We start from the raw sequence: 19,753 nt of genomic DNA, 5'->3' as shown, positions 1-19,753 counted from the left end.
TACTCCACCTCCATGGCTACCATACATGTGTGGAAAGCCAGAATCTCCCCTACTACGTATTACTGATGATCTACAACATCAATTTGGTCTGTATCATGCAATACAACATTCTGGTTGCACCATCCAGGGATTCTTGTGACAATAGCCACAGTTGCTCTGCTGAGAGCCTATTTAATGCTTTCAAAGTAGCCAGCAACATTGCCATAGTGCACACACTACATCTATAGTCATGCAAATAATGGTCCAAGTGCATATGATTGCAAAGGCGACTCAACTGACTACACAATTAAATTGACACATTTCTTTAAGATTTGATTTTGCACTGATTGTTACACCTGCAGTTATTGACAAGATCCCCAAGTCCTGTGAAGCATGTGACAGACTCAAAGACAGGGACCTGTCTCCCCTATGCTGAGGCAATCTGTTACCCAGAAGCACTCCTCATTGCACCAACAGCATACCTGAAGCTTGCCTGTGCAGCCCTGCATCACGCATTGGGAACAATTCCTACAATGAAGAACAACCATGTTGGCAAACCCATAACTGGAGGACTGAATGGCAGAGAACCTTCTGGATGCCTAGGTTTGATATTTAGGATCGATATTTATTATTTTAGAAGCCATTTACATGAAAATGTAGGAGAGTTTAGATAGACTTTAACCTGTTTTGAGAGTGGTACAGGGAAAAGATAATGAAGTCTGGAATCAGCTGGTGAAGGTCCACCACTTAATTGGCTCTGTGACCCTGAACTTCAGTTTTCTCATCTGTAAAATGCAAAACCTCTCCCTCACTTCCTTCCACAGGGTTGTAACAGCTATTAAAGCAGCATTATAGCTTATAAGATCTTCTACCAGAATAAAGGACGGTTAGTAATGGTTTCTTCCCAGCTACTGCTAGAAGATATCTGACTGTTCAGCATAACTTTTCAAAAATAAAAGGCATTTACCAGTACAAACCAGATTGTAAATATTCCCTGAAACAAAATTGCCCATAATTCCACTACCTTAACAAACCAGGTATTGACATTTTGGGAGGTATATCCTTCTTGTCCTCAAGCAGACATAATTTTTGCATAGTTGAAATTTAAAAAAAAAGGAGTATTTTGTTTTCCCCTTCAATTTATCATCTGCGTTATGTTCTTTTTCATAGTTAGCATTTAAATGACTGCATAACATTGCTCTAAGTGGCTATACCAATGTTTAGCCATTCCCCAATTGAGATTTAGTTATTTTTAAAAAAACAGATAATGCCTCAAAGAACACCTTTGTGCGTAAAGTTTTTTCCTTTTCAATAATTTTGTTAATTAAATACCTAAGTAAAAAAGTGTGAAATTTTTTACAGCTCTTGCTATCAGTTTACAAATTTCCTTCTGAAGGGTCTGTGCCAGTTTACAGTGTGACCAGCTATTTACGAGTTTACCAATTTCCTCTCAGCCTCTCCATCACTGAGTATTATCGTTAAAAAAAAATAACGTTTTGTTCATTTGATAATTGCAAGATGGGACATCCTGTTGTGTTTTTTTGGTTGTTTGTGTGTGTGTTGTTAAAAGGTATTTTAAACATGATTTGTATTTAATGTGTTTTAATTGGCTATGCCCAGCTTACTGTGGACGCAGACCTCAAGCTTAGTTTTGAACACCTAAGTGAAGAGGTAATGCGGGTCCCCGCGCCCCCTCAAAGACCGAAACCACCAGCGGTGGGTGGTGGATCTTGGCGCGTGCGCACTCCATCCTCGCCGGCGCGGAGGCGACTGTCTTCAGAAGCGTGGGAGCAGAGCGAAGCCAGCGAGGACGAGACAATGCGCAGGCGCAGCACAGGGCCCTTGGATTCGTGGGTTCCCCGGGACGGGCGTGGGCAGCCGGCGCAGGCGCACTGGCGGCCTGGAGGGTCGAGGCGCCTGCGCAGTCGCGCTTCTTTAGGCAGCAGCCATGGCGGGACAAGAGGATCCCGTGCAGCGAGAGATTCACCAGGACTGGGCGAACCGGGAGTACATTGAGGTCATCACCAGCAGCATCAAGAAAATCGCAGACTTTCTCAACTCGTTCGGTCAGCGGGCGAGCAGGGGGAGGCTGGGAGGAGGGAGGCCCGCTGAGGGAGGGCACCGAGAAGCTTTGAAGGGGGCTCGGGGAGCCCTGGGCTCCTGCCGGTGTTCGCTTCCTCCTTCAGGCCGCACCTTACCCCTCTCGCCCTGACCCCCGGCCTCCACTGGGCAGTCCCTGTGGGGTGTTCCTGCCCCACGCTGAGCTCATCGGCTTCGTTGCTTTCACCCCGGATGCGTTAACAAGTCCTCCCTTTTCCCGGACACGTCAGGCAGCCCCATCCATCGTCTGCTTCTTTTCTTCTCTTCAGTCGCCTCCCTCTGTGCTTCGCTTCCGTTCCTCACTTGGCTCTCGGAACGCAGCATGGCTGTGTCGCCGCCCTGTCAAGACTCTAGACGGTTGCCCATCTCCTTCCGGATCGAGTCGAAACCCTTTAGCTCGGAGCCTCTTAGTCGCCCTCCCGGCCGCTCCTGTCGATTCCTTCCCGTCTCCGCGTGCGCTGTGCTGAGTGGTAGCAGATGAGGGTAGCCTGAGGCCCACAGCGCGTCAGGCCGTGGGCCTCTCTGCATTGCTAGTGTCTGGCCGACAGCGGATGTTCTGTCTGCCTCTAGCAAAATCTTTCCTGGGCGTGGCCTGCTCGTGACAGCCTTAATTTCTCTCCGCGTTGTTCCATATCCTTCTGGACAGCAGGCCCGTAGCAGAGATCCCTACCTCATGTTCTCCAAGCGTTTCTTGGAGAGAACTGAGCACTGGGTAGACTTTCTATGTCATCACAAGGTGTGGGGAGGATACCTAGTGATCTTTTTCCGACTGGGGTGCTTCTGGTCTACTCTTTCAGCAGCATTAAGCGATTAAGATTAAGGAGGGCACACTGATGTATAAGAAAAGATTTCAAAAGGAATTATTTTCTAGCTGGAGAACCAACAAGTCCTAAGGAGTACAAAGGTGACAGAGCAAGGAGTACAAAGGTGACAGAGCAAGGAGTATAAAGGTGACAGAGCAAGGAGTATAAAGGTGACAGAGCAGGAGTTTTCTCAGCAAGAGTAACTAGATCTGAGTACAGGCTCTCCCTCAGGTTCTGTGGGGGACACAGAATAAGAACCATTTCCTGCATTTAAAGAATTTCTGTCTTGAAGATGAAATAATGACAACTTCAGAACAAAGCAGAACGTTGTTTTTATCTTAATATATTTACATACAAGGTGTCTTGGTGTGATGGATTTCCTCACTCAGGGAATGAGGGTGAGGGTAGTATTAATGAGAGACGAGAGTAGTATAAAGTATATGTTAGTGATACAAATTCACACATATAACTTGCTATAGAAGTTGTGGTTGGGAATGGTAGTCAAGAAGTCATAGATCTCTTGTATCCTGAAATTATTTTTTAAAATTCTGTGCAAACTATTTTGATGTTCTTCTAATTGCCTCTCCTGCTTCCCTAGAGAGCTAAACTATTATTGGAGGTTCTTGAGGGCATTCTTTACTCATAACATTCCCTCAGAGGACGGGCCAGATAAGAGAAAACAAAATGTTTCATGCTCAGAAAGTACGGAGTGATGACAGGATCACAGCTGTGAGACTTTGGCTTAGTCTGGAGAGGCAGTGGAAAGTAGTTGAACAAATAACTGACATGGATAGTTTTTAATTTTGAAACCAGAAGTAAAAGACTTCATTCATCTGGTAGGAGTTAATATCTGATATGTAGACACAGAATATCCAAACAGAGTATTAAGAATGTCAGTTCAGTAAATAAAGCATCTAAAATAAGTTAAACTGGGGCTGTTTTTCAAATTTTAAGAGTGATCTAGCATCTCATTTCCCCCAGTTTGGATCCAGGTAATGTAATAACTTCATTTCTGAGCATTTAATCATATTAATAAACATATAATAAACATACTTCTGTCTCTGACATAAAACTTCTTGACGTATTACTGAAGTTTTAGTGGGTGAACCTTGGAACTAACCGAAAATTGAAGAGTTTGAGCTTAGGATTTGCAGAGAAGAAATGTCTTTTTTCTTGCTTTATAAACAAGGAAATACCTGCTGTGAGGTTTTATCAAATGCATGTGAGTCACGTTTTGTGATCAGATAGAGAATAAAGACCCCCCCCCCCCAACCTGGAAATTTCCAGCAAGTCCTAGACCAAGGAAATAGACACACAGGATTCCAGTCTTCAGGAGCTGGAAGAAATAGCTTCCCTTGGCTTAGGCCATTGTTCTCCTTTAAGGTGAGGATAATGGCCTAATGTTTGGAGTAATTACTAGCTGGTTTTTGAAGATTTTAGAAAGTGGATTCAGTCCTTTTAAAGAAAAGAACAATTAATTACAAGTAAGAACAATTGGGAAGCATGAATAAAAGTTAAAGCAATTTAACTTAGCAGTTAGGTATACCTGAGGCAAGTTCCTGAAGATTGACAATATGACGATGTAAGAGTTTAAGCAAAGACCACCAGACTGAGAAATTGGATAAATCATAAGGATAGACTTGAGTACATTGTCTTGGCATTGGATGACTCAGGATGAGTGAGTGTGGGATGTATTTGCGCATTCTAAGCCCTTAGCATGACTCCTCAGTTCTGACATGTCTGGGGGGCTTGTGTTGTGTTTTTGTGATTTGGTGGTGCAAAGATTTAGCAGGTGTTTATGTTGAGGGGCATCTGTAGCTCTTTGAAAATGGCAGCAAACCTATAATTCTCACCCTGACCATAGAGAGGCTGTGTAGGTCGTGCTCTGGAAAGGAAACTGTTTTTCCAGAATACCTAGTGACTCTGAACAGCTTTTACCCTGTGATTCTGACTGATGAGAGTGGAGTTTGGATCTCTGTGGTTTCCCCTTTCAGCATTGGAGGACCCCCTGAACCTGAGGACACAGATCATGGTGCAACACTAATATCCTAATGCGAGGCCTATTCTGTAGTTTGATTTGATGAAGTGTCTAAAAATAGGTCGTTACAGATGATAGCATTTTGTCTTTATACCATTTTTTTCTGACTCCAAAGCTAATATGTGCAGAGAAACGTAACAAAAAAAATAGGAAATGTAGCTATTTTTAAACCTCAGTTTTTATACTTAGCCAAAAAATATTGCTTACCTGTTGTGATTCTAGCTGTGTGTCAGAAGCTGTGAGAAAGGAATAAATAAGAATAAATGGACATAGCCACTTCTAAGAAGTTTAGAATTTTGTTGGCGAAATAGGACCTTAAAAGACAGGGTTGATTTTTGTAGGCCAGGGTTACGTGCAGTGAGAGTTCAGAGAAGTTGTAGGGTAACTGGCGTCTGTTAGCGATGGTAATGTATGCACATCATCAAGCACCCTGATGAGGACAGCTGGCTTTTTCAGTTACCGTCTGGTGATAATGTACATATAAATGCATTGTGGTTTCAAATTTGTCCAGCTGCCGAATGCTTTCCCGGCGTTTTGTTTGAACCAGTATGTATTTAATGGGATCTGAAATATGACTGAAGTTTCTAGAGTTCAGCGTTTTAAATTTTCAACAGTTCTTATCCATGCAGGCCAGTAACATAGTGTTGTTCTTGGATTCTGATTCATCACCAGATTGATACAGCTAGAACAGAACAGCCATCCAGGAGGGAACCTTCCCTCTCACCACCCCGCCCCTTCATTTTGGCATGACTTTTTTATGGGAAAACATTCATGCTCTTACTGAATAACATACACGATTTGAGCCTAAAAACCAGGCTGAAAAGAGATTAGTCCTGTTGAGCAGTCCTACCAGTAGCAGTGTATCCAGGGAAAGGAGGGCACTGATGTGCTTCTACTCAAGCTGGACCTGGGAATTAGAAGTAGCAGCACTAGCAGATTAAAAAAAAAAAAAAAAATAATAATAATAATAAAAACAAGATTAAAAAGAGCGAACAATGTCCGGAATAGGCAAATCCTTACAGAAGAGGGAGAATTATATTTATTTGGTAAAGACCTCTCAGAGGTCCACTTTGAACTGACTTGAAGGAGAATGTTTAGATAGGCAAAATGAGTAAGATCTGGCCTTGAAGAAATGAAAGTCGAGGCAAGATCAGAGTGTGGGAGATTTGTTAAATTGGGTGCTGAAGCACTTTTGCATAACATCCAGGGAAGAGATGAAAAGGAAGGTTGTGAGCTAAGTGTTAGATCACTGGGTGGGAGAGTGTCTTGGAGACCAGATATTTTAAACTTCAAAGTGAGGATTATTGAGACATGACTGAACAGTTTTGGAGGAGTGTGGGAATAATTAACATGCCTGGAAACCTTTTTCTCCCGGATGTTGAGAACAGTTGGAGAAAGAGTAGTCAAGTGATTTCTGTTAGAGAAGTTTGCATGGGAAAAGGTATTTTAGGGCAAGTCTAGGTTTCCGTTTGGGTGAGGTGGTAAAAGAGATTGCAAAAGCTAAAGGAAGAAAAGGAACTTTTGCAAATACCCTGAAGACACTCTACAGGGTATTTGATGTTCTCCAAGTTTTCTCTTGTCCTGAAAGGCCTGTGCAGGTGCTGATGGGACATCAAGTGCCCCTAGAGCAACAGCAGTGATGCGGCTTCCATGAGCTCAGAAACACCACAACTTCCCTCCTCCTGAGTGTCTGCTGCTTCCGTGGCCTCTGTTTTTCTTCCCTATTGAGATTATTTTCTTCTCTTGTTATTTCTCCTCTCTTGAAACTCTTGATTTGCCCATTAGCAAATTGCCATCTGTACAGCCTTGGTGTATTAGTTTCCTATTTTCTGTTGCTTCCGTAACAGATTACCACAAATATAGTGGCTTAAACCACATACATAATCTTACAGTTGTGTGGATCAGAAGTCCAGCACTGACTGGTTCACTGGGCTGAAACCATAGTGTCTGCAGGGCTGGAAGCTCTAGGATAGGAGCTGTTTCCTTGCTGATAGATTGTTGGCAGAATACAGTTTCTTGCAGCTGTAAGACTGAGATCCCCATTTCTTTGCTGGCTGTCAGCTAAGGACCATGCCCAGCTTCTAAAGGTCACCTGCATCCCGTGGTTCATGGCCACCTCCCTCCATCTTCAAAGCCAACAACGGCAGGTTGAGTCCCTCTCACAGTTCAAATCTCTTCTTCTTCCTCCTTTCTTCTGCCTTTCTTGTCTACATTTATGGACTTGTGATTAGATGGGGCCCATCTGGATAATCCAGGATCTCAAGGTCCTTAACCTCAATCACATATGCGAAGTCCCTTTGCTTATAGGATACATATTCACAGGTTCTGGGGATTAGAGCATGGACATTTTGGGGGGGCAGGGAGCGGTGGGGGGTGGGTGGCATCATTCTCTGCCTGCCACATTTGGTAGGAAGATAGGCAGATCCTCTCTAAGCAGCTGTGCTCCTAAGATACTTCTTACCCTATCCTCCCACTGCCTTGCTTTGCCCACTCGCTCCCATTTGTGCTCTGCGTGATATGTCATTCCTCCTCTTCATCTTAGGGGCTGTATGTGTGTCTGTGTCGGGAATGGCATTAATCCTGAACGTCAGTCTTCTTTTACCAGATATGTCTTGTCGTTCAAGACTTGCAACACTAAACGAGAAATTGACAGCTCTCGAAAGGAGAATAGAGTACATTGAAGCAAGGGTGAGTATGGCGGGCCAGGGGCTTCTTCCTCATGAGGCAGGCATGGCTGTGTGAGAGAGAATGCACATTTCTCTCTGTTGCTGAAAAAACTTGGAAACAGAAACAGGCTTAGAGAATTAAGTACCTTGCCTGAATTTAAACCAGCTTTCTGGGACTTGGAAGCTGTTGTCTTTTCTACCACTCCCAACTACCTAGGATAGAAAATAAGATTTTTTTTTTAGATCCCTCGAATGCTTTTGAATTTATCTAATTGTCAGTTTTCCTTTGACAGGTGACAAAAGGTGAGACCCTCACCTAGAACTGTGCCATGCTGCTGCTGGGAAGTTGCTTTTACGGAACGCAGACCCTCGTGGGAAAGGCCCCAGCAGCCTTCAGCTCCTTCCTCTCTCCTTAAAGAACAACAGGGCTTACTCTTGTTTTTCTTTTTTTCAACAATGTGGCCTTTGGGCTTTGCCGTGTATACGCAGCAGTGTGATGTGGCGTGTGGGGAGGGGTCCAGCGGAACTCTCAGAAGCAACATTAGGCATTTTACCTCTTCAGTAACATTTTGTATAACTACTTGTCAACCTATTTGAGTCACTAACAGCCGAAAGTCTGGGACTCTGTCAAGGTCCTCCCCACCTCTCTCTTTCTCTCTCTCAGCCTTTCTTTATAGCTCTCATTGCCTCTGCATTGATTCTATAAATAGTCTTTGTCTCCTCTCCGCCTGTGGCTGAGGGTGGGAAGCGGTCCTGGCTGGGGTGCCCTGGCGAGGTGGCTGCCAGAGGATGCTGTTGCTATCCCACCAGTTTCTTGTCCTTTTGGGGAGGTCAGGGCCAGGCCCCCACTTGGCTTGAAAAGGGATATTTTCAGAGTTTTCTTTCTGTCACTTGGGGTATCTTTACCGCTCATATTTCCCTAATAAACTCCTCAACTTTATCTGACTGCTGTGCTTGTGGTGGGGCAAGGAGCTAGAGATGCAGCTCCCCTATTCCACAGAAATCTAATGTGTGGGATTCTTATTCTAACAGAAAACTTTCAGATGTAGCTGTTTGATCAAGGCCTAGGTGGCTTGCCAGCTGGAGCCCCCATATTTGGACTTTGAGCTGATTCATCCTGGGAATCATTTGGTCATTCAGCAGACATTTACCAAGTACTTACTATGTAGGCACTTTATGCTCCAATAAAATATACAGTGTTGAATCAGGCGTGATGCTTAAAGTCTGTTGAGATACCAGCATCTACACAATTTAACTGCAATCCAGGGCAGACTATTAGTTTTATAAGGTACAAGCTAAATGTCTACTTCTTTTGGAAAGCTAATCGTTTAAACAGAAGAGCTTAAAACTTTTAATTCTAGCATCAAAGCTTGCTATGAACTTGTGCCAACTCAATCCTAAAGGCTTAACCCCCATTTAGAATTTTCATTTTAGTTACATGGAAGTCATTTCTCCCTATTCAAATCTTATTTGCCACTCAAGGTCTACCTTAAGCCAAACCTCCTCCATAAAGTTTTCCTGACTTTACTTTTTCATTTAGTGCCGCCCTGTTCCTTTTCTCAGTCCTTCCCATCCTTAGTGTCTGCATCCTACAGTATACATGAGCACCTTAAATTATTTATTTTTATTGGCTGCATTGTGTCTTCATTGCTGCGCAGGCTTTCTGTAGTTGCAGAGAGCAGGGGCTTCTCTTTGCTGTGGTGCACAGGCTTCTCATTGCGGTGGTTTCTCTTGTTGCAGAGCACGGGCTCTAGGCGCATGGGCTTCAGTAGTTGTGGAGCATGGGCTCATTAGTTGTAGCTTGCGGGCTGTAGAGTGCAGGCTCAGTAGTTGTGGCCTGTAGGCTTAGTTGCTCCATGGCATGTGGGATCTTCCTGGACCAAGGATCGAACCTGTGTCCCCTGCTTTGGCAGGTGGATTCTTAACCCCTGTGCTACCAGGGAAGCCCCTGGAAACCCCTGTTGTCTTAACTTTAAAAAGTAAATATGACAATGTATTGTTAATTTTATATGGTGAGATTATCAGTGTTTGCTTTATTATTGTACTTCTTTGTATTTTTTAATTGGCCAAAATATAAACAAGGCAAAATATATCCTAAGAGAAAATTTTGAAAAGGCAGAAAAGTAGAAGGGAAGAAAAATCACCAGTTGTTTTAAAGCACTTGGGTACATTTTCTTTTTCTCTCTACTTGTTTGGGTTTGCATAGTGGAAAATGTACGCTAAGAACAATATACCCTGTTGCTTTACTTAGAGTACCCTAAATGTTTTCCTTTCTCTTAAATGATCTTTGTTTACATTTGCAGTGATGCAATGTCAATGTTAAGGCCTGTGTGTATCTCAACAACTGCCTTCATTTTAGAGATGTAGACATTTCTGTCATATTAAACTGGTGTGCTTCACCTCACTGTCCTGGGAGTACAAATGATGGTATGTTTGCATGAATCCTAAGAATTATGATGGCTCTGAGCCTTTGGGATTTGATTAACAGGAAGTCCTGTCTTTCTCAGGTTTTCCTCCGCAGGTGTTTCCATGTTAATATTCAATATACCTTGCGGTCTGTGTCACTGCTGGTCACCTAATCCTGCTGCAGGCCATCTGGATGCGCCATCTCTTTGTACAATGTGCTGTCACGGAGAGCCCAGAGCAGAATTACCTAGATTCAGGGTGTTAATTCCTTGTAGATTTGTCACACTCCTTAGATTCACTCATACTGTCATTTTCTCAAAGGTACCAGGTGACGAGCCTCTCTGATCCAGCACTCTCCTCTGACCACCCCCTTTACACCCTTACAACCCCTTCAGTTTCCTTAGCTGTAAAGTAGAGATAATGACATGGCTTTAATGCGTGTGGAATGCTTAGTATAGTGCCTGGCGTTTGGTAGATTTATTCTTTCTCCTTGATGTTCATCCTTGACTAAAATGAAACCCTCTGAACTGTATTTCTGAGCTTCTCCAAGTAGTCTGTTTCACGTCACTGAAATTTAATTATGGGGACTTGTGTAGCATCTTCCTTCAGCTTTACCTAACACCATGTGTCTCCTTTGTTGCAGTAGTGGTAAACGCAGCTTTGTTTTCATTTGTGTGGTGATTATGTGCCCCTCACTGAAGTGCTATGAAGGCAGGGACCGTGACTTATCTGCAATATTCTTAACCCTTAGCACCGCACCTAGGACCTAATAGGTCCTTAGATATTCGCAGAATGAAGAAATGAATGTTTAAACTTTGTAGTTTTAATCTTTCAGAAATAAACATCTCATTTCTCAAATTTTTACCATAGTGCTGTGCACATAGTAGGTCTGGTTATTTTTTCCTCTTCACCATGGCTCTTAATAATTGACTTAGGTCAGTTGTATCTCAATAAAAGTTAGGGGGATTGATTTAGCTTTCATTATAAAGGTAATAAAACTATATTCTAGACAACGGATGGGTGAGGAAATGACACATTTTACATAATGTCACACACTACACATACAATTTGATAGCTCTTTTCTCTCAATAAGCTTTCCCTCATTTTAATGGTGTTGCCATTTTCCAATGTAGTTTGCAGAGAAGAGTTTGCTTTCATGTCAGGCAGTCAAAGAAACTGAAAAAGAGGTTGCTCAGATGGGTGAAAATCATAAACTTAAACCCCTTTCCTTGTGGATTTGATTGAGAATAGCTGCCCAGGATTATAGCCCAAAACAGAAAAGTCTATTTGCTCCCTTCTCCCTGCTATTTCTCTTAAATAGGGCCATAGTGCTGGTCTGTGGGCATAAGTATGTGTTCCTTCTTGGCTTGGGCCACCAGGTGAGTTTTCAGTAAGTGGTAGGCCTGTAAGAGTCCTGGGCTTGGAGGCAGTGAGTATAGTCAGTGAGAAGCAAACTGGAGAGGGGAATCAGGCCCTACAGTCTCTGGAGGGGCATGAGCGCTGATCTGACATGCAGGCTGGATATTTGTATGATGGAAGTTGGGAAGGGAAAACTCTTAGTCTTTATTCAGAGTTTAGCCCAGATGTGAGTCTTTTCAGATCAGCTAGTCGCCTTCCACCTGCTCTTTTATAACTAGTAATAAAACTACATGACCTGCATTAACTATACTTCAATTAAAAAAATAACAAAACAGTCTGCATGTCCTGTGCTTTCCCAGTAGCCAAGTAGCATTTTGAGGGTAGAGGCAGTGTATTTAACTCATCTTCATAAATAGTAACTGCTGCTGTTTGCAGAGTGCTTGCTATGTGCTAGGCACTGAACATTTTTCCACTTAATCCACACGTCTGTGACATTGGTGCTTCTTAAAAATGCCAGTTTCAAAGATCATCAATTAAAGTCTCATATAATTAGTCTTGCCCAACATCTCGTATCTGAGACTAAACCTGGAATGAGAACCCAGGTGGGTATGAATTTTAGAGGGCACACAGACTGCATTGTGAAAGTTATTCCCTCTTCGGTTTCCTTTAATCTTTAATTCTGTCCTGGAGAAAGCTGGTTTGACAACTAACACTTGGTATCTAACATCTAACGCTTGGCTGACTTTTGAACCAAGAGAGCACAGCCTCAGAGCCTTTACAGAGAATAAAGTTTAGTAACTGCTGTTCTGTTTTCCTTAACTTAGTTCCCCTGTATTCTACGGCAAATGATAAAGAATTTCCATTGATGGTAGTGATATAAAATTTCTTCTTAAATGTGTTTAATTGCCTGCGTATGCATAGAATAACTTTGAAAGGAATTACAAAAAACTGATGATACTTGATTCCTCCAGGGACTCTTTCTAGGTGGCTGGGGGAACTAGGATGAGAGGGAAGATTTCACTCTATCCTACTTTTCTGTACAAAACTCAAATTTTGTGACCCAAAAAGGGGACAAAACAAACGATCAGTGAGAAAATTAGCAAATAAATAATGGTGTAGATGGTAAGGGAGATTATGGCAAAAACCCTGAAGGTCTTTAGAGAATGAATGAAGCCAAAGAAACGCTGGGTCAAAAACGTACTGGAGGGACAAGAATCCAACTCACAGGGGAAGCCCTGGCGCAGCATAGCCGAGCGCCACCCTCTGCCTGAGTGAGGGCGCGACGCCTGCCGTTAGGGGAGCCACCTGCGCACGCGCACAGCCGTTAGCCGGCCATCTTCCAGGGTGTCTTCCGACCCCGGCCGAGAGCGCGCGAAAACCGCACGAGCGCGCGCCCGCACGCCCCGCCCCGCCCCGCGCGGCCCGCGAATCCCGAGGCGGCGAGGCCCGGGCGGTTTAGGCTCCGGGAGGGAATGCCCCGGAAGGCGGGGAACGCGGAAGAGGCTGAGGCCGGCGCGGAGGAGGCGGGCTCCGAGGAGGCCGGCCCGGCGGCGTCCCACCCGGAGGAGCCCGGCGCCGAGCGGGAGATGGAGGCTGGGCGGCCGCGGCCGGTGCTGCGCTCAGTGAACACGCGCGAGCCGTCCCAGGTCATCTTCTGTAACCGCAGCCCGCGCGTGGTGCTGCCCGTGTGGCTCAACTTTGACGGCGAGCCGCAGCCCTACCCGACGCTGCCCCCCGGCACGGGCCGCCGCATCCACAGCTACCGAGGTAGGCGGGCCGGGGTCGCGCTGTCGCGCCCGGCCGCGCTGCCCCCTTGTCGTGGGCGCCCCGAGCCCCGTGCTGAGCTGTGCCCAGAGCGCTGCCCAGCGCCTGGGTCTGATAACCACGGTAACGGTGGCTTGAGCTCACCGAATCCCTGCCCGATCCGGGGAGGCAGGTGCTGTTGTTATTATCGTTCTCATTTTACACTCGGGGAGCTGAGGCCCCAGAGAGGTCGTGACAGATGCAAGTGGACGCGGCTAGTAAGTGACAGAGCATTCCTCTAAGACCGCATAATTTGCCTTTGATGGTCGACCCCACGTGTGTTCTATCCCACACGCCCATTTGTTCAGTCCGTGAATGGGAGAATCCCACATCCTCTGATGTGCCCAGTAGGCCAGGTCCGCCTACGGTCCCCGCCTTCATGGAGATCGCGGTCCAGTGGGAGAGACGAGACAAATGCATAAATAGATAAGAACAAGCCGGTGTCATAATTGCTGCGATAGGAACGGAGCACAGCAGGGCACTTGCTCCGTGAAAGCGAGGGGTGTGTGCTGTTAGTTAGAGGGAACGTCCCAGAGAAGAAAGGGAATCCTGCCGGATGAATGGGGTCTGACTAACCCAAGACAGGAGTTGAGGGCTGTGGGCAGAGTGAACCGCATGGGCTAACACCTGGAGCCTGGGGGAGGGAAAAGGGTATGGAATGGTGGGAGAGGAAGTCTGAAAGGTGATCTTACCCCTAGGGAAGTGGCGGCCATTGAAAGTGTTTAAGCGGGAAAATGACATTGACTGATTTAATATTGAATAGCTTACCCAGGTTGCAAAGTGGTTTGGAAGGGGAAGACTTCTGGTAACAGGCAACTTGTTATAACTCAGGTTAGGCATCTAGGCCTCACTGCGTAAGGAGGCAGTAATCTTCCCTTGGTTTTCAAGAAGAGAAGTTAATTTGCTAAATTTTCACTCCGTTCCTCGGAGGATCCTGATGGATCTTTTTTCCTTGAGGGTGGCATAGTCAATAGTGCTCTTCAAACTTTTACACTGAAGTTCTCCTGATCTTAAATGAGGACGAACACAGTTCTTCCAGGGATCAACATTTCTGTAGCCTCCTATTCTATCTAGGAAATTGTGAAACTTGTAACCTTCGCCAAAATTTATCTGTGCCTGATTTAATATAAGCATTAAAAAAAATTACCACGTGAATGTAGTTAATGTTATCGATACTAAACCGTATACTTAAAAGTGGTTAACATAGTCAATTTTATGTTAGGTGCATTTTACCACAATTAAAAAAAAATACTTTCCACTTTACATTTCTTATAATTTCCCACCAAATCGTCAAATAAGTTTATGCCCCAGGAACACATGCTGTTTTTATTCAGAGGCAGCCTACTCCCTCCTTAAACAGAATGTTAGGTATGGGATTTTGTTTCCTTCCAAGTGCCCCCCTCCTTTTATTTTTCTTCCATAAAATGTATTTATTTTTTACATTCGGGCATAATTTGCATAGAGTAAAATATACATATCTTAGGGTTTGATGGGTTTTGACAATGCCTAGATCAAGTTATAGATTATTTTCATCACCCCAGAAAGTTCTCTCCTGCCCCTTTTCACTCTTCTCATTTTTCACACGATTAATAATTAATTTCATCTCTTTCTGCAGAATGTACCCTTTTCTGTCTGGCTCTTTTCTCTTAATGTGATGTTTTTGTATCTTCTTGTGTTTGAGAAGCATAGATCTGAGGAGTTGGTGACCTTCTCTCTTCTTTTAGTTTGCAGCCTTTGGTGTGATTTGCAATTCACATACTTCGCTTTTGCACCAAGGTAGCAGAAAGGGCCTGGGTTTTGGAGCCTCAAATACTTCCTCTTCTGCTTACTGTCCCTGTTGCCTTGAGCAAGTCACTTGGCGTTTTCAGACCTTTTTTTCTCGTCTGCAACTGGGTCTTTTGTGAGGATCGAATAAATAATAATAATCGAATAAAATAACATTATTGGAATGGCTTTGTATGATATTTAAGCAGAATGAGAGGCAAATATTTCAGTGTCAGGCTTGGCAAGATGAAGGAAATAGGTGCGTGGCTACTTAACCTCTGCTTGTCTTTTTTTTTTAAATTAATTAATTTATTTATTTGGCTGTGTCAGGCGTTAGTCACGGCATGCGGGATCTTCCTTGTGGCACACAGGCTTCTCTCTAGTTGTGGTGCTTGGGCTTCTTTCTAGTTGTGGCACATGGGTTTTCTCTTTTCTAGTTGTGGTGCTTGGGCTCTGTAGTTTGTGGCACGTGAGCTCTCTAGTTAAGGCGCGTGGGGTGGGCTCAGTAGTTGTGGAATGTGGGCTTAGTCGCCCCGTGACATGTGGGATCTTAGTTCCCCGACCAGGGATCGAATCCATGGACGAATTCTTTACCACTGGACCACCAGGGAAGTTCCTAACCTCTGCTTGTCTTAACAGGTCACCTTTGGCTCTTCCGAGATGCTGGGACATCTGATGGGCTTCTAGTTAACCAAACTGAGCTGTTTGTGCCATCTCTCAATGTTGATGGACAACCTATTTTTGCCAACATTACACTGCCAGGTACTGATGTTCCATCTTACTTTTAAAAAGATAGGCTCTTGTACTGAGTAGAGGATAGGCCACTTGAAGGAGCCCAGCCTTAGTGATTTTTGCCTGATGCTGGGCAAGGTATCCAACCTTTCTGTGTCCCCTTCTCCACCATAAATAAAGCGGAAGTAATTTACTTGTATGCTCTGTGTTGAACAAAGATGTTGTGGTGTCTCAAAAGCTCTTTGGTCTGGTCAAGGGTGGGGCTAAACTAAAATACCTGATTGTAGAATTATGAATGCATTTTGGTTCACTGGCCTTGGGGCAGAATTATGCCCTGGAGTCTCAGGAGAAAAAAAGATGTAAAGAATGAGGTATCATGGCTTATTTATGACTTCTAGAATTATATCTTTTAATGTAGTTTAACCCAGTCAAGGTCACTGTGTCAGTTAGGGGTTTTAAAAAAAAAATCACCAAATTGATCATTAGCTTCATAGCTTACCACTTGTTTAAAACTCAAGTGATTTTATTAGGTTGAATCCTTAGAAACTGATGCTCTTTTGGGTTAAAAAAACTCAAATACCTGCGGTTTCGTAAGGTCCAATCTAGTATGTGTATGTAGATCCTGCTTTAAGGCAGTGGGTATACAGAAGTGAGCACTGGTAAGTTAAATGTACGAACTTTTGTCTTAGAGGAGACCTTTAAAGAGTAAGTTCCACAGTGAGTTTAGAACAGAATTTGAGTTCCCCCAAAGTCCAGTTACACACTCTTTTGGTTATCTATTGCTGTATGACAGCTACTGCCAACCTGACAATAACTGTTTTATTCATTTATAATTCTGCGCGCTGGGGCAGAGCTCAGCTCAGCGGTTATTCTGCTCATTGGTGGTCACTGGTGTGGCCGCCTTCTGCTGGCAGGTTGCCTGGGGGCTGGGCTTCTCTCTGGTGTCGTCTCAGGACCTGACTCGCTTTGTATGGTCTCTCCTGCTGAGTAGCTCAGGGCTCCTGAGAACGTAAAAGCAAACATTGCCAGGGCTTCTTAAGGCTGAGGCCCAGAATCACTATAGCATCACTTTGCCCACATTCATTTAGTTAAAGTACATCCCAGGCCCAGCCCACTCTCAAGGGAATTTCCTATATAAGGTCATGAATACTGTGAGATGTCCATCACGTTACACTCTGCCACAACCCCCGTACTCACTTTTTTTGTGCAAAGTAAGGTCCAGCTGTTGCAGCATAATTGCCACGGTTGGCAAAATTGCCACGGTTGGCAAAGCCTCTCTCTCATCCCTTGTGCCCAGGCCTGAGTCTGCTGCTGAGAGTCGTTTTTCTGCCCTTACAGTGTATACCCTGAAAGAGCGGTGCCTCCAAGTTGTGCGAAGCCTAGTCAGGCCTGAGGATTACAGGAGACTGGACATCGTGAGATCCCTTTATGAAGATCTGGAAGACCACCCAAATGTGTGGAAGGACCTGGAGCGGTTGACACAGGAGCATATTGAAAATCAGCAGATGGCAGAGCAGACGGAAGATTTTAATTGAAATTTACACTCCTGCGTCTCAGCTTTTGACAGTCCTGACAAGTCTTGATCTAGATCTAGAACTGGTCACTTTTTCTCAGCTTCAGGGTGTCTCATTCTTGGAGTAAAAATGCTCCACTGCTTAAAACAAAGTTAACTGACCTCACTCCTAGGCCTTGTGATCTTTAAGGGCAAATATCACAAAATGTAATTTAATGCCTGCCCCGTCTAGAAGTATTTATCAAGGGAAAGTCGTTGTGTTTTTGCCTCCTAGCGAGTCATGAAGGTTTCTGTGTAAGGACGTTTGTGTTAAGTAATTCAGTAAGAATTCCAGCATATTCTTGAGTGGTAAGAAGCAGTGGCATCTGCTTTTCATGCCTGTTTGTGCTTGGTGATGTGCGCACCTCCCGCTCTGAGAGACCAAGGTGTCCTTGGGGCAGGGACAAATCTGTCTGCTCTTTGAGACCCCAGTGCCTCACTCATTATGAGCCTTCCATCCGTGTTTGTGTTTGGTAGAAAGTGTTTAGAGGTTTTGACCCTTTTTTTTTGAGGTGCATTGGTAGTGGGGACCTTAAAGTATATTCAGTAAACAAATGTTTTAAAGGGAATCATTTTTATAGAAAGCAGTTTTTATAATTTTCTAAATTGTGGCTTTTCTCAGTCCAGTGTTGTCGCAGGGCTGTTTTATTTCCATTTCTAAGCCAGGATTAGCTTTCTACGGTTCTTGTGATGATGGCTTTTTTGAAACTTGCTATCTGCACAGAAGATAGGAGAAAATAGCCATCCCCTTGTTTAATCATAGCATTAAAGAGCTACTCCTGTACTATAAATAGGTTTTTGCCAAGTGTGGGTATTTCTGTTCCTTTTTGTAAATCCGTGGCATTTCTGTTTGATGCAGCAATTTTTCATCAGGCAGGATCTGATGACACTTTGCACCTGGCTGGAGGAGAGGACAAAGCCCTCCAGCTTCTGGAAGTTACTGCTAACATACCATGGATTCAGAGAGTACCTGGAATGTTTTCTAATTTTATACATGCACAGATCCTTTCCTATAGGCTGGACTTAAATTCATTAACTCTAATTCAATACTTCTATCCGGCATCCTTTTTTGGTAGCTAATCATTAAAAATAACAAACTCCCCAGTAGAGAAAGTGTTGGAAGAGACAGAAAAATAAAAGGAAGAGAAAAGATCCAAGTAGGTACACTACTTAAATACAACCACTAACTTAACATTTTGAACTTTCAGCCTTTTTTTGGCTTAGATTTAGGTAGTTGAGATCATACTGAATATACAGTTTTGTATTCTACTTTCTCATCTAACTTTATAACTTAAATATTTTTCCATGGTATTATAAGCTCTTCATAGACATGAGTGCAGCTTTCCTTTTATAAATAATGGGGTATTTCTTGGTGTCTCCGTTAGTTCCTTCTGCTAACCTTTGAGCACAATTCTTGTGCTCTGATATCAGAGTGAAGTGAATGAATCAAATGCCTTACAGTTTTCCCACCTAATCTTATTCTCCTCTTTCAACATTCAACAAATAAGTGCGCCTTTTTTTTTTCTTTAGTTGTGGTAGTCATTCAGTGACACACCTCTAATTTTTTTATCTAATTTTTTTGTTGAATTGTTGTGCAGGGAAGAAGAAATGCTGGTATAGAAGGCAGCCATATGATTTCAAAAATGGAATAGGATGGAAGATTTAAGGAAGCCTGCTGGTGCTGGATTAGTTCAATGTGGGTTTTATTATTTTTGTAAGCTTTGTGTCAAAATGAGATTTCATGTTCCTGTTAAAACTTGCGGTTTGAGTGCTGTGTTTTTTGTGTTGTCCAAGGAAAATTGAAAATCTGTAGCATGTATGTACTCATTTGAAATCTTATGAATGTATTAAATGTATTGCTCTTAAGAGACTGTGATCTTAATCTCTTTTGAGTTTTTTTTTTTTTTTAAAGCTTCTTTGGAGACATTAAATGGTGCTAAGTAAAGGAAATAGGTTGGGTGTGGTGGTGTCATTTGCCAGGCTCTTCTCTCTTGGAGAGATGTGAAGGCCATGTTTGTTTAAAGGCTTAGCAGGGTTCGGGGTTGGGGGAAGATGGACAAACACAAGCAACCTGGTTCCCTTCTCTTTCCAACCCTGGACTTTGTTTAAACTTTGTTTCTTTTAGCTTTATTTTTCTTGTAAAAATGATCACTGTAAAAAATTTAAGCACTGCAGAGAAGTATTAAGAAAAGCATTCACAGGACTTCCCTGGTGGTGCAGTGGTTAAGAATCCACCTGCCAATGCAGGGACACGGGTTCGATCCCTGGTCTGGGAAGATCCCACATGCCGAGGAGCAGCTAAGCCCGGGCGCCACAACTACTGAGTCTGCACTCTAGAACCCATGAGCCGCAAAATACTGAAGCCTGCGTGCCTAGAGCCCGTGCTCTACAACAAGAGAAGCCACCATAACGAGAAGTCCATGCACCGCAATAAAGAGTAGCCCCCGCTTGCTGCAACTAGAGAAAGCCTGCGCATACCAACAAAGAACCAACGCAACCAATAAATAAGTAAAGAAATAAATTAATTAATTTAAAAAAAAAGAAAAGCATT

The 19,753-nt window shown here is 43.7% G+C and overlaps 2 protein-coding genes across 4 annotated transcripts; both read left to right on the top strand.

Annotated features, from left to right (window-relative positions):
• Window positions 1-1,861: 1,861 nt before the first annotated feature.
• BRK1 (BRICK1 subunit of SCAR/WAVE actin nucleating complex) lies at window positions 1,862-9,995 on the top strand. 2 transcript variants are annotated; one of them, XM_057705939.1, is made up of 3 exons: window positions 1,862-2,045; window positions 7,463-7,608; window positions 7,880-9,995. In XM_057705939.1, exons 1-3 carry the CDS (start codon window positions 1,928-1,930, stop codon window positions 7,904-7,906), a joined length of 291 nt encoding a protein of 96 aa, XP_057561922.1. In that variant the 5' UTR covers window positions 1,862-1,927; the 3' UTR covers window positions 7,907-9,995. The 2 variants fall into 2 exon arrangements, with proteins under 2 accessions (XP_057561922.1, XP_057561923.1); XM_057705940.1 differs by having other exon boundaries at window positions 1,887-2,045; window positions 7,526-7,608.
• A 2,619-nt stretch (window positions 9,996-12,614) lies between these two features.
• On the top strand, window positions 12,615-19,143 carry VHL (von Hippel-Lindau tumor suppressor). Of its 2 annotated transcripts, none has more exons than XM_057706772.1 (3): window positions 12,615-13,118; window positions 15,558-15,680; window positions 18,801-19,143. In XM_057706772.1, exons 1-3 carry the CDS (start codon window positions 12,824-12,826, stop codon window positions 18,866-18,868), a joined length of 486 nt encoding a protein of 161 aa, XP_057562755.1. In that variant the 5' UTR covers window positions 12,615-12,823; the 3' UTR covers window positions 18,869-19,143. The 2 variants fall into 2 exon arrangements, with proteins under 2 accessions (XP_057562755.1, XP_057562754.1); XM_057706771.1 differs by having other exon boundaries at window positions 12,621-13,118; window positions 16,989-19,143.
• Window positions 19,144-19,753: the final 610 nt, after the last annotated feature.

Source organism: Hippopotamus amphibius, chromosome 13 (genome assembly GCF_030028045.1).
Source record: "Hippopotamus amphibius kiboko isolate mHipAmp2 chromosome 13, mHipAmp2.hap2, whole genome shotgun sequence".
In the NCBI taxonomy this organism is placed as follows: Eukaryota; Metazoa; Chordata; class Mammalia; order Artiodactyla; family Hippopotamidae; genus Hippopotamus; species Hippopotamus amphibius.
This window is presented reverse-complemented; position numbering and strand designations above follow the sequence as displayed.

Excerpts from the sequence above, each read along its gene's own strand:
- BRK1 (XM_057705939.1), top strand. The coding sequence starts at position 1,928 with ATGGCGGGACAAGAGGATCCCGTGCAGCGAGAGATTCACCAGGACTGG. Across the intron at positions 2,046-7,462 it reads AGACTTTCTCAACTCGTTCG|GGGCTGTATGTGTGTCTGTG; the intron begins GTCAGCGGGCGA and ends TCTTCATCTTAG. Across the intron at positions 7,609-7,879 it reads TAGAGTACATTGAAGCAAGG|GTGACAAAAGGTGAGACCCT; the intron begins GTGAGTATGGCG and ends TTCCTTTGACAG.
- VHL (XM_057706771.1), top strand. The coding sequence starts at position 12,824 with ATGCCCCGGAAGGCGGGGAACGCGGAAGAGGCTGAGGCCGGCGCGGAG. Across the intron at positions 13,119-15,557 it reads CCGCATCCACAGCTACCGAG|GTCACCTTTGGCTCTTCCGA; the intron begins GTAGGCGGGCCG and ends TTGTCTTAACAG. Across the intron at positions 15,681-16,988 it reads TGCCAACATTACACTGCCAG|TGTATACCCTGAAAGAGCGG; the intron begins GTACTGATGTTC and ends CTGCCCTTACAG.